A 12,644-nucleotide genomic window follows, 5' to 3' on the forward strand; every position below is an offset into this window, starting at 1 on the left:
TCAATCCCCTCTCCTTATGACTAGTGCCCAATCAATCCCCTTTCCTTATGACTAGTGCCCAATCCATCCCCTTTCCTTATGACTAGTGCCCAATCCATCCCCTTTCTTTATGACTAGTGCCCAATCAATCCCCTTTCCTTATGACTAGTGCCCAATCCATCCCCCTTCCTTATGACTAGTGCCCAATCCATCCCCTTTCCTTATGACTAGTGCCCAATCCATCCCCTTTCCTTATGACTAGTGCCCAATCCATCCCCTTTCCTTATGACTAGTGCCCAATCAATCCCCTTTCTTCATGACTAGTGCCCAATCAATCCCCTTTCCTTATGACTAGTGCCCAATCCATCCCCTTTCCTTATGACTAGTGCCCAATCCATCCCCTTTCTTTATGACTAGTGCCCAATCAATCCCCTTTCCTTATGACTAGTGCCCAATCCATCCCCTTTCCTTATGACTAGTGCCCAATCCATCCCCTTTCCTTATGACTAGTGCCCAATCAATCCCCTTTCTTCATGACTAGTGCCCAATCAATCCCCTTTCCTTATGACTAGTGCCCAATCAATCCCCTTTCCTTATGACTAGTGCCCAATCCATCCCCTTTCTTTATGACTAGTGCCCAATCAATCCCCTTTCCTTATGACTAGTGCCCAATCCATCCCCTTTCCTTATGACTAGTGCCCAATCCATCCCCTTTTCTTATGACTAGTGCCCAATCAATCCCCTTTCTTTATGACTAGTGCCCAATCCATCCCCTTTCCTTATGACTAGTGCCCAATCCATCCCCTTTCCTTATGACTAGTGCCCAATCAATCCCCTTTCCTTATGACTAGTGCCCAATCCATCCCCTTTCCTTATGACTAGTGCCCAAGTCGGGGCTAATAGTTGGCATTTGGGTTCAGCCAAAATGTAAATTTGAGGATCGTAATTAGAGCAACTGATAAGCTCCGCCCTTAACCTGGATGTGAGTCACCCACACCCTCTCTCGTTGGCTTTTTGCCTGGATCTATTCTTATAGAGACATTTGATGTTTGTAAAGGCCAGGTATCAACTTTCCAAAATACAAACCATCCTGCCTATTTATCCACCCTTAGTTCATACTGTTTCTGGTTTTAAATCAGCCATAAAATGGACATCACAAAGTCATGGCTCCTGAACGGCCCTGGTTTTTAAGAGGGCCCCTTTTAGAACAGAGCTTTGTAGAGGTGTTGAGCCCTCGTCAACCCAGCCGGTACACCGGATGTTACCGGTGAAGTTTACAGATGGTGGCGGGGACAGATGGTAGTCGCGGAGGCGAAGTGCGTCGGGTGGGCGCCACCGGGTGTCTGCTATGACTTTGGGCCCCATCAAGGAGGTGACCGAGAGAGAGAGAGAGAGAGAGAGAGAGAGAGAGAGAGAGAGAGAGAGAGAGAGAGAGAGAGAGAGAGAGAGAGAGAGAGAGAGAGAGAGACGGTGGGAAGGAGAGGGAGAGAAGGGAAATGCCAAACTAATATTAAAAATAGAGACTCACCCCTCCCTAGCCAGGTGGACAGCTCATCATCTCCCTCCCCCTCTCCCCTCACTCAGCTTCTGGGAACAAAAACTTTTACATTTTCGCATCCACCAGTCATAGTTGAGAAGAGCTTTCAAAACAGCTATCTGTGAGATGCAATGGCTGGGATTTTTACATTTTTTAAATCTTCTTGTTCCCTCGTACTTCCTAATCTCCCTTTGGCTGTTGTGCATGGAGATCACCAGTCTATTGTTACTCCTGTTTTGTATGGAGAGCACCAGTCTATTGTTACTCCTGTTTTGTATGGAGAGCACCAGTCTATTGTTACTCCTGTTTTGTGTGGAGAGCACCAGTCTGTTGTTACTCCTGTTTTGTATGGAGAGCACCAGTCTGTTGTTACTGCTGTTTTGTGTGGAGAGCACCAGTCTGTTGTTACTCCTGTTGTGTATGGAGAGCACCAGTCTGTTGTTACTCCTGTTGTGTATGGAGAGCACCAGTCTGTTGTTAATCCTGTTGTGTATGGAGAGCACCAGTCTGTTGTTACTCCTGTTATGTATGTAGAGCACCAGTCTGTTGTTACTCCTGTTATGTATGTAGAGCACCAGTCTGTTGTTACTCCTGTTGTGCATGGAGAGCACCCGCCTGTTGTTACTCCTGTTGTGCATGGAGAGCACCAGTCTATTGTTACTCCTGTTTTGTGTGGAGAGCACCAGTCTGTTGTTACTCCTGTTGTGCATGGAGAGCACCAGTCTGTTGTTACTCCTGTTGTGCATGGAGAGCACCAGTCTGTTGTTACTCCTGTTGTGCATGGAGAGCACCAGTCTGTTGTTACTCCTGTTTTGTATGGAGAGCACCAGTCTATTGTTACTCCTGTTGTGCATGGAGAGCACCAGTCTGTTGTTACTCCTGTTTTGCATGGAGAGCACCAGTCTGTTGTGCATGGAGAGCACCAGTCTGTTACTCCTGTTGTGCATGGAGAGCACCAGTCTGTTGTTACTCCTGTTGTGCATGGAGAGCACCAATCTGTTGTGCATGGAGAGCACCAGTCTGTTGTTACTCCTGTTGTGCATGGAGAGCACCAGTCTGTTGTTACGCCTGTTGTGCATGGAGAGCACCAGTCTGTTGTGCATGGAGAGCACCAGTCTGTTGTTACTCCTGTTGTGCATGGAGAGCACAAGTCTGTTGTTACTCCTGTTGTGCATGGAGAGCACCAGTCTGTTGTTACTCCTGTTGTGCATGGAGAGCACCAGTCTGTTGTGCATGGAGAGCACCAGTCTGTTGTTACTCCTGTTGTGCATGGAGAGCACCAGTCTGTTGTTACTCCTGTTGTGCATGGAGAGCACCAGTCTGCTGTGCATGGAGAGCACCAGTCTGTTGTTACTCCTGTTGTGCATGGAGAGCACCAGTCTGTTGTGCATGGAGAGCACCAGTCTCTTGTGCATGGAGAGCACCAGTCTGTTGTGCATGGAGAGCACCAGTCTGTTGTTACTCCTGTTGTGCATGGAGAGCACCAGTCTGTTGTTACTCCTGTTGTGCATGGAGAGCACCAGTCTATTGTTACTCCTGTTGTGCATGGAGAGCACCAGTCTATTGTTACTCCTGTTGTGCATGGAGAGCACCAGTCTGTTGTGCATGGAGAGCACCAGTCTGTTGTGCATGGAGAGCACCAGTCTGTTGTGCATGGAGAGCACCAGTCTGTTGTGCATGGAGAGCACCAGTCTGTTGTTACTCCTGTTGTGCATGGAGAGCACCAGTCTGTTGTTACTCCTGTTGTGCATGGAGAGCACCAGTCTATTGTTACTCCTGTTGTGCATGGAGAGCACCAGTCTATTGTTACTCCTGTTGTGCATGGAGAGCTCCAGTCTATTGTTACTCCTGTTGTGCATGGAGAGCACCAGTCTGTTGTTACTCCCGTTGTGTATGTAGAGCACCAGCCTGTTGTTACTCCTGTTGTGCATGGAGAGCACCAGTCTGTTGTTACTCCCGTTGTGTATGTAGAGCACCAGCCTGTTGTTACTCCTGTTGTGCATGGAGAGCACCAGTCTATTGTTACTCCCGTTGTGTATGTAGAGCACCAGCCTGTTGTTACTCCTGTTGTGCATGGAGAGCACCAGTCTGTTGTTACTCCTGTTGTGCATGGAGAGCACCAGTCTGTTGTTACTCCTGTTGTGCATGGAGAGCACCAGCCTGTTGTTACTCCTGTTGTGCATGGAGAGCACCAGTCTGTTGTTACTCCTGTTGTGCATGGAGAGCACCAGTCTGTTGTTACTCCTGTTGTGCATGGAGAGCACCAGTCTGTTGTTACTCCTGTTGTGCATGGAGAGCACCAGCCTGTTGTTACTCCTGTTGTGCATGGAGAGCACCAGTCTGTTGTTACTCCTGTTGTGCATGGAGAGCACCAGTCTGTTGTTACTCCTGTTGTGCATGGAGAGCACCAGCCTGTTGTTACTCCTGTTGTGCATGGAGAGCACCAGTCTGTTGTTACTCGTGTTGTGCATGGAGAGCACCAGCCTGTTGTTACTCCTGTTGTGCATGGAGAGCACCAGCCTGTTGTTACTCCTGTTGTGCATGGAGAGCACCAGCCTGTTGTTACTCCTGTTGTGCATGGAGAGCACCAGTCTGTTGTTACTCCTGTTGTGCATGGAGAGCACCAGTCTGTTGTTACTCCTGTTGTGCATGGAGAGCACCAGCCTGTTGTTACTCCTGTTGTGCATGGAGAGCACCAGCCTGTTGTTACTCCTGTTGTGCATGGAGAGCACCAGTCTGTTGTTACTCCTTTCCAGGAAAAGCTGCGGTTCTTCCTTTTTATGCTAAATAAAGTTTTTTGTTTTAGTGTTTCTTTCGGGACCTGTTATTCTGTTGTTCTGTTATTCATTGAGGTAATTTCCAACCATCGTGAGTGTTGTACATCTTTATTCTGAGAGGGAGGGAGGGAGGTTTACTGGTTTTATTAAAGACTAATTAGGGTTGGGTTCCTTTCAAGGCCTGTTGAATGCTGCCACTGAGGAGTTCTGAATGAGTCTGTGTGTCTGTCATTCTCTCTCTTTCTCTCTTTCTCTTTCTCTCGTCACTTTCTCCCTGACTGTTTCTTTGTCTCTCTTTCTCTCATTATTCTCTCTGTCTTCTCTCTACATGTCTGTCTCTCTCTCCCCTGTTGTGTCCACTCCACCATTGCCTAATTGTTAGTAGCGTTTGTTTTCTCCTTCTGTCCATCCTGTCTCTCCTTTCCTCCTCGGGTTAATGCGGTGATGTGGGCCACACAGTGATTGAGAGGCTCTTTGACTCGCCTTTCCCTCCCACTGAGCTATCCCACAATGCACTTCACCAATTGGCTTCAATACCTTTTATTTTTAATTATCCCTGTGCTTTTCTGGTACTATAGGCTTAGATTGTAGACGTAAGACTTCTCACACACCTCTTGAAATGAACAAGTCATACAGGCCAATATAATTCCCCTTGTTTCTATACAGTGGCCTGTCTGAAATGGAACATTTCAAATCCCATAGGATCTCTCTCTCCTCAAAGACCTTATCACTACAGACATATCCACCACCACACCAGCTCTCCTCGGAAATAAGAACGGAATGATTTACTCATCTCCTTGTACCTCCCTCTCTCCCCTTTCTCTCTCTCTCCTTTCTCGATCTCTCGTCTTCTCTCTCGCTCTCATATCTTGTCTCTCATCTCTCTTCCCTTTCTTTCTCTCTCTCTCTCTCTCTCTCTCATCTTCTCTCTTCTTTCTTTCAATTCTCACCTTTCTCTCTCTCATCTTCCCCTCCATCTGTTCCTTCACTTACCTCTCTAAAGGTACAGAGCCCGGGTGGAGAAAGTTCAATCGCCAGCAAAGGTCCATGTGTTCTACATCGACTATGGCAACGTGAGTACCTTTATAGCTGTATCCCTCTCTCCGTGAGTACCTTTATAGCTCTATCCCTCTCTACGTGAGTACCTTGATAGCTCTATCCCCCTCTACGTGAGTACCTTTATAGCTCTATCCCTTTCTACGTGAGTACCTTTATAGCTGTATTCCTCTCTATGTGAGTACCTTTATAGCTGTATCCCTCTCTACGTGAGTACCTTTATAGCTGTATCCCTCTCTACGTGAGTACCTTTATAGCTCTATCCCTCTCTGTGAGTACCTTTATAGCTCTATCCCTCTCTGTGAGTACCTTTATAGCTGTATCCCTCTCTACGCGAGTACCTTTATAGCTCTATGCCTCTCTACATGAGTACCTTGATAGCTCTATCCCTCTCTATGTGAGTACCTTTATAGCTGTATCCCTCTCTACGTGAGTACCTTTATAGCTCTATCCCTCTCTATGTGAGTACCTTTATAGCTCTATCCCTCTCTATGTGAGTACCTTTATAGCTGTATGCCTCTACGTGAGTACCTTTATAGCTCTATCCCTCTCTATGTGAGTACCTTGATAGCTCTATCCCTCTCTATGTGAGTACCTTTATAGCTCTATCCCTCTCTACTAGAGGTTGACCGACTAATCGAAATGGCCGATTAATTGGGGCCGATTTCAAGTTTTCATAACAATCGGAAATCTGTATTTTTGGCCGCTGATTTACCGATTTATGTCACGATCGTCGTATTGAGGAAACCAAAGTGCAGCGTGATGTGAATACATCCCTTCAATGATAGATGAAAACAAGCACAAAGTACACTAAACAAACAAACAAACAAAATATCAAAACAAACGTGATCACTATAAATACTGAGTGCAAACATGCAACATCACATAGACAATAACCCACGAACCCAAACTGGAAAATGGCAACCTAAATAGGATCCCCAATCAGAGACAACGACAAACACCTGCCACTGATTGAGAACCATATCAGGTCAAAACACATAGAACTAGTCAAACTAGACATACAACATAGAATGCCCACTCATATCACACCCAGACCAAACAAACAACGCAAATCATGGTCAGGGTGTGGCAGATTTTTTTCATTTTATTATTATATATATATAAGTAAGTTGCTAGCTAGCATTAAACTTATCTTATTAAAAACAATCAATCATAATCACTAGTAAACAACACATGGTTGATGATATTACTAGATATTATCTAGCGTGTCCTGCGTTGCATATAATCTGACTGAGCATACAAGTATCTAAGTATCTGACTGCGTGGTGGTAGGCAGAAGCAGGCGCGTAAACATTCATTCAAACAGCACTCTCGTGCGTTTTGCCAGCAGCTCTTCATTGTGCTTGAAGCATTGCGCTGTTTATGACTTCAAGCCTATCAACTCCCGAGATGAGGCTGGTGTAACTGAAGTGACATGGCTGGCTAGTTAGCGTGCAGTATTCGCTCTGAGCCTTGGGGTGGTTGTTTCCCTTGCTCTGCATGGGTAAAGCTGCTTCGATGTGGTGGCTGTTGTCGTTGTGTTGCTGGTTCGGGCCCAGGGAGGAGCGAGGAGAGGGACGGAAGCTATACTGTTACACTGGCAATACTAAAGTGACTATAAGAACATCCAATAGTCAACGGTTAATTAAATACAAATGGTATAGAGGGAAATAGTCCTATAATTCCTATAATAACTACAACCTAAAACGTTCTTACCTGGGAATATTGAAGACTCATGTTAAAAGGAACCACCAGCTTTCATATGTTCTCATGTTCTGAGCAAGGAACTGAAACGTTAGCTTTCTTACATAGCACATATTGCACTTTTACTTTCTTCTTCAGCACTTTGTTTTTGAATTATTTAAACCAAATTGAACATGTTTCATTATGTGCTTGAGGCTAAATAGATTTTATTGATGTATTATATTAAGTTATAATAAGTGTTCATTCAGTATTGTTGTAATTGTCATTATTACAAATACTTTTTTGTATTTTTAAACGTCTGATTAATCGGCATCAGCTTTTTTGGTCCTCCAATAATCGGTACCGGTATCGGCGTTTAAAAATAATCGGTCGACCTCTACTCTCTACGTGTGTGCCTGCCTGTGTGTGTCCCTGTTCATGTGTGTGTGTGTGTGTCCCTCTTCATGTGTGTGTGTCCCTCTTCATGTGTGTGTGTGTGTGTGTGTCCCTGTTCTTGTGTGTCCCTGTTCTTGTGTGTCCCTGTTCTTGTGTGTCCCTGTTCTTGTGTGTCCCTGTTCGTCCCTGTTCGTGTGTGTCCCTGTTCGTGTGTGTCCCTGTTCGTGTGTGTGTCCGTTCGTGTGTGTGTCCGTTCGTGTGTGTGTCCGTTCGTGTGTGTGTGTGTCCGTTCGTGTGTGTGTGTGTGTCCGTTCGTGTGTGTGTGTGTGTCCGTTCGTGTGTGTGTGTGTGTGTGTGTTCGTGTGTGTGTGTGTGTGTGTGTGTGTGTGTGTGTGTGTGTGTGTGTGTGTGTGTGTGTGTGTGTGTGTGTGTGTGTGTGTGTGTGTGTGTGTGTGTGTGTTCGTGTGTGTGTGTGTGTGTGTGTGTGTCCGTTCGTGTGTGTGTGTGTGTGTGTGTTCGTGTGTGTGTCCGTTCCCGTTCGTGTGTGTGTGTCCGTTCTGTGTGTCCGTTCTGTCTGTGTGTGTGTGTGTGTGTGTGTGTGTGTGTGTGTGTGTGTGTGTGTGTGTGTGTGTGTGTGTGTGTGTGTGTGTGTGTGTGTGTGTGTGTGTGTGTGTGTGTGTGTGTGTGTGTGTGTGTGTGTGTGTGTGTGTGTGTGTCCGTTGTGTGTGTGTGTGTCCGTCCGTTCTTGTGTGTGTGTGTGTCCGTCCGTGTGTGTGTGTGTGTCCGTTCTTGTGTGTGTGTGTGTCCGTTCTTGTGTGTGTGTGTGTCCGTTCTTGTGTGTGTGTGTGTGTTCTTGTGTGTGTGTGTCCGTTCTTGTGTGTGTGTGTCCGTTCTTGTGTGTGTGTGTCCGTTCTTGTGTGTGTGTCCGTTCTTGTGTGTGTGTCCGTTCTGTGTGTGTGTGTGTGTGTGTGTGTGTGTGTGTGTGTGTGTGTGTGTGTGTGTGTGTGTGTGTGTGTGTGTGTGTGTGTGTGTGTGTCCGTGTGTGTGTGTGTGTGTCCGTCTTGTGTGTGTGTGTGTCCCGTTTGTGTGTGTGTGTGTTCTTGTGTGTGTTGTGTGTGTGTGTGTGTCCGTTTGTGTGTGTGTGTTTGTGTGTCCGTTTGTGTGTGTGTGTCCGTTCGTGTGTGTGTGTGTGTCCGTGTGTGTGTGTGTCCGTTCGTGTGTGTGTGTGTCCGTTCGTGTGTGTGTGTGTCCGTTCGTGTGTGTGTGTGTGTCCGTTCGTGTGTGTGTGTGTCCTTTCGTGTGTGTGTGTGTGTGTGTGTGTGTCTGTGTGTGTGTGTGTGTGTGTGTGTGTGTCTGAATTGTGTGTGTGTGTGTGTGTCTGTTTGTGTGTGTGTGTGTCTGTTTGTGTGTGTGTGTGTCCGTTTGTGTGTGTGTGTGTCCGTTTGTGTGTGTGTGTGTCCGTTCGTGTGTGTGTCCGTTCGAAGGATGGTCCTATGTCTCTCCTCTGGCTCAGATGATGCTCTATCAGGTTAGCATCGAGCACCAGCCTAGTTAATGGCCAACTGTGGCGAACTCTGTGGCTGAATGCGATTCACAGGAATCACTTTCCCAGAATCAAAATAACTTTAGCTGTACAGCGCCATCAAGCAGGGCATCAATCATGTCCTATGTAGTTGAGGCTTTGTTTTTTCTGTCTTCAGAGCACCATATTCCCAGTAATATAATACCTATCTGAGCTGTTAGTCTGGGAAATGGCTCTGCAGGCCTTTTCTCTCTTTCTATATTCTCTGGATGACGAAAGCAGTGCATATGTCTCTGTGTGTGGGTACGCATCTCTGCACATCTGTGACGTACCACCGCCACAAGGTGGCCCATCCAGCCGATCCTCCCCCCCATGGGAGATTACCCATGGTGCAGTGCGCTGCTTTTGTGTGCGTCGGGCCTGTGACCTCATAGCGAGCGCCCAGGGCTGAGTATGGCAGACGCGATGTGTCCTGGCAGGTTGCTGAAAGTGTGATTCTCTCTGAGCTGGCTGGGAGCCCCCACAACAACTGGGAAGCTGCTGCTGTGGAGGGCTCTCTCACTTTCTCCCTCTCTTTCTATATCTCTCTTCATCTGTTTTTAATATCTCTGGCTCTCCTCTCTCTTGTCTGTCCCTCTAGCCTCTCTATCGCTTTCTCTACCTCTCTATCGCTTTCTCTACCTCTCTCTCGCTTTCTCTACCTCTCTTTCACTTTCTCTACCTCTCTATCGCTTTCTCTACCTCTCTATCGCTTTCTCTACCTCTCTATCGCTTTCTCTACCTCTCTATCGCTTCTCTACCTCTCTATCACTTTCCCTCTCAAAATCTCGCTTTCTGTACCTCTCTATCGGGCATCAATCACCTCTGAGGCTTTCTCTACCTCTCTTCGAGCACCTCTTCCCAGCTTTCTCTACCTCCTCTCTCACTTTCTCTACCTCTCTTTCTCTAGGCCTTTTCTCTTTCTCTACCTCTCTGGATGACGAAAGCTCTACCTCTCTTTCTCTACCTCTCTGCGCTCTGTCTATACCTCTCTTTCATCTACCTCTCTATCGCTTTCTCTACCTCTTTCTCTACCTCTCTCTCGCTTTCTCTACCTCCTCGCTTTCTCTACCTCTCTATCGCTTTCTCTACCTCTCTTTCTCTACCTCTCTATCGCTTTCTCTACCTCTCTCGCTTTCTCTACCTCTCTCTCGCTTTCTCTACCTCTCTTTCTCTACCTCTCTTTCTCTACCTCTCTCTCGCGTTCTCTACCTCTCTTTCTCTACCTCTCTATCGCTTTCTCTACCTCTTTCTCTACCTCTCTCTCGCTTTCTCTACCTCTCTCTCGCTTTCTCTACCTCTCTATCGCTTTCTCTACCTCTTTCTCTACCTCTCTATCGCTTTCTCTACCTCTCTATTGCTTTCTCTACCTCTCTCTCGCTTTCTCTACCTCTCTATCGCTTTCTCTACCTCCCCATCGCTTTCTCTACCTCTCTATCGCTTTCTCTACCTCTCTATCGCTTTCTCTACCTCTCTATCGCTTTCTCTTCCTCTCTATCGCTTTCTCTTCCTCTCTATCGCTTTCTCTTCCTCTCTATCGCTTTCTCTTCCTCTCTATCGCTTTCTCTTCCTCTCTATCGCTTTCTCGTCCTCTCTATCGCTTTCTCGTCCTCTCTATCGCTTTCTCGTCCTCTATCGCTTTCTCTTCCTCTCTATCGCTTTCTCTTCCTCTCTATCGCTTTCTCTTCCTCTCTATCGCTTTCTCTTCCTCTCTATCGCTTTCTCTTCCTCTCTATCGCTTCTCTACCTCTATCGCTTTCTCGTCCTCTCTATCGCTTTCTCGTCCTCTCTATCGCTTTCTCGTCCTCTCTATCGCTTTCTCTTCCTCTCTATCGCTTTCTCTTCCTCTCTATCGCTTTCTCTCCTCTATCGCTTTCTCTACCTCTCTATCGCTTTCTCTACCTCTCTATCGCTTTCTCTTCCTCTCTATCGCTTTCTCTTCCTCTCTATCGCTTTCTCTCCTCTCTATCGCTTTCTCTACCTCTCTATCGCTTTCTCTCCTCTCTATCGCTTTCTCTACCTCTTTCTATCGCTTTCTCTCTCTCTATCGCTTTCTCTCCTCTCTATCGCTTTCTCGTCCCTCTCTATCGCTTTCTCTTCCTCTCTATCGCTTTCTCTTCCTCTCTATCGCTTTCTCTCCTCTCTATCGCTTTCTCTCCTCTCTATCGCTTTCTCTTCCTCTCTATCGCTTTCTCTCCTCTCTATCGCTTTCTCTACCTCTCTATCGCTTTCTCTTCCTCTCTATCGCTTTCTCTTCCTCTCTATCGCTTTCTCTTCCTCTCTATCGCTTTCTCTTCCTCTCTATCGCTTTCTCTTCCTCTCTATCGCTTTCTCTTCCTCTCTATCGCTTTCTCTTCCTCTCTATCGCTTTCTCTTCCTCTCTATCGCTTTCTCTCCTCTCTATCGCTTTCTCTTCCTCTCTATCGCTTTCTCTCCTCTCTATCGCTTTCTCTTCCTCTCTATCGCTTTCTCTTCCTCTCTATCGCTTTCTCTCCTCTCTATCGCTTTCTCCTCTCTATCGCTTTCTCTCCTCTCTATCGCTTTCTCTCCTCTCTATCGCTTTCTCTTCCTCTCTATCGCTTTCTCTCCTCTCTATCGCTTTCTCTTCCTCTCTATCGCTTTCTCGTCCTCTCTATCGCTTTCTCTCCTCTCTATCGCTTTCTCTCCTCTCTATCGCTTTCTCGTCCTCTCTATCGCTTTCTCTTCCTCTCTATCGCTTTCTCTTCTCTCTATCGCTTTCTCTTCCTCTCTATCGCTTTCTCTTCCTCTCTATCGCTTTCTCTTCCTCTCTATCGCTTTCTCTTCCTCTCTATCGCTTTCTCTTCCTCTCTATCGCTTTCTCTTCCTCTCTATCGCTTTCTCTCCTCTCTATCGCTTTCTCTCCTCTCTATCGCTTTCTCTTCCTCTCTATCGCTTTCTCGTCCTCTCTATCGCTTTCTCGTCCTCTCTATCGCTTTCTCGTCCTCTCTATCGCTTTCTCGTCCTCTCTATCGCTTTCTCTTCCTCTCTATCGCTTTCTCTTCCTCTCTATCGCTTTCTCTTCCTCTCTATCGCTTTCTCTACCTCTCTATCGCTTTCTCTTCCTCTCTATCGCTTTCTCTTCCTCTCTATCGCTTTCTCTTCCTCTCTATCGCTTTCTCTTCCTCTCTATCGCTTTCTCGTCCTCTCTATCGCTTTCTCTACCTCTCCATCGCTTTCTCTACCTCTCCATCGCTTTCTCGTCCTCTCTATCGCTTTCTCTACCTCTCTATCGCTTTCTCTACCTCTCCATCGCTTTCTCTCCTCTCTATCGCTTTCTCTACCTCTCTATCGCTTTCTCTACCTCTCCATCGCTTTCTCTTCCTCTCTATCGCTTTCTCTACCTCTCTATCGCTTTCTCTACCTCTCTATCGCTTTCTCTTCCTCTCTATCGCTTTCTCTTCCTCTCTATCGCTTTCTCTTCCTCTCTATCGCTTTCTCGTCCTCTCTATCGCTTTCTCGTCCTCTCTATCGCTTTCTCTTCCTCTCTATCGCTTTCTCGTCCTCTCTATCGCTTTCTCGTCCTCTCTATCGCTTTCTCGTCCTCTCTATCGCTTTCTCGTCCTCTCTATCGCTTTCTCTTCCTCTCTATCGCTTTCTCTTCCTCTCTATCGCTTTCTCTCCTCTCTATCGCTTT

The 12,644-nt window shown here is 46.7% G+C and overlaps 1 protein-coding gene across 1 annotated transcript in view; it reads left to right on the top strand.

Annotated features, from left to right (window-relative positions):
- snd1 (staphylococcal nuclease and tudor domain containing 1) overlaps positions 1-12,644 on the top strand; it is a 326,061-nt gene that overhangs the window by 271,211 nt on the left and 42,206 nt on the right. Inside the window, exon 20 of the mRNA XM_046328833.1 lies at positions 5,297-5,366. Within this exon, the coding sequence (XP_046184789.1) occupies positions 5,297-5,366 (70 nt within the window). The remainder of the gene's footprint in view (positions 1-5,296; positions 5,367-12,644) is intronic.

This window comes from Oncorhynchus gorbuscha, linkage group LG25 (genome assembly GCF_021184085.1).
Source record: "Oncorhynchus gorbuscha isolate QuinsamMale2020 ecotype Even-year linkage group LG25, OgorEven_v1.0, whole genome shotgun sequence".
NCBI lineage: Eukaryota > Metazoa > Chordata > Actinopteri > Salmoniformes > Salmonidae > Oncorhynchus > Oncorhynchus gorbuscha.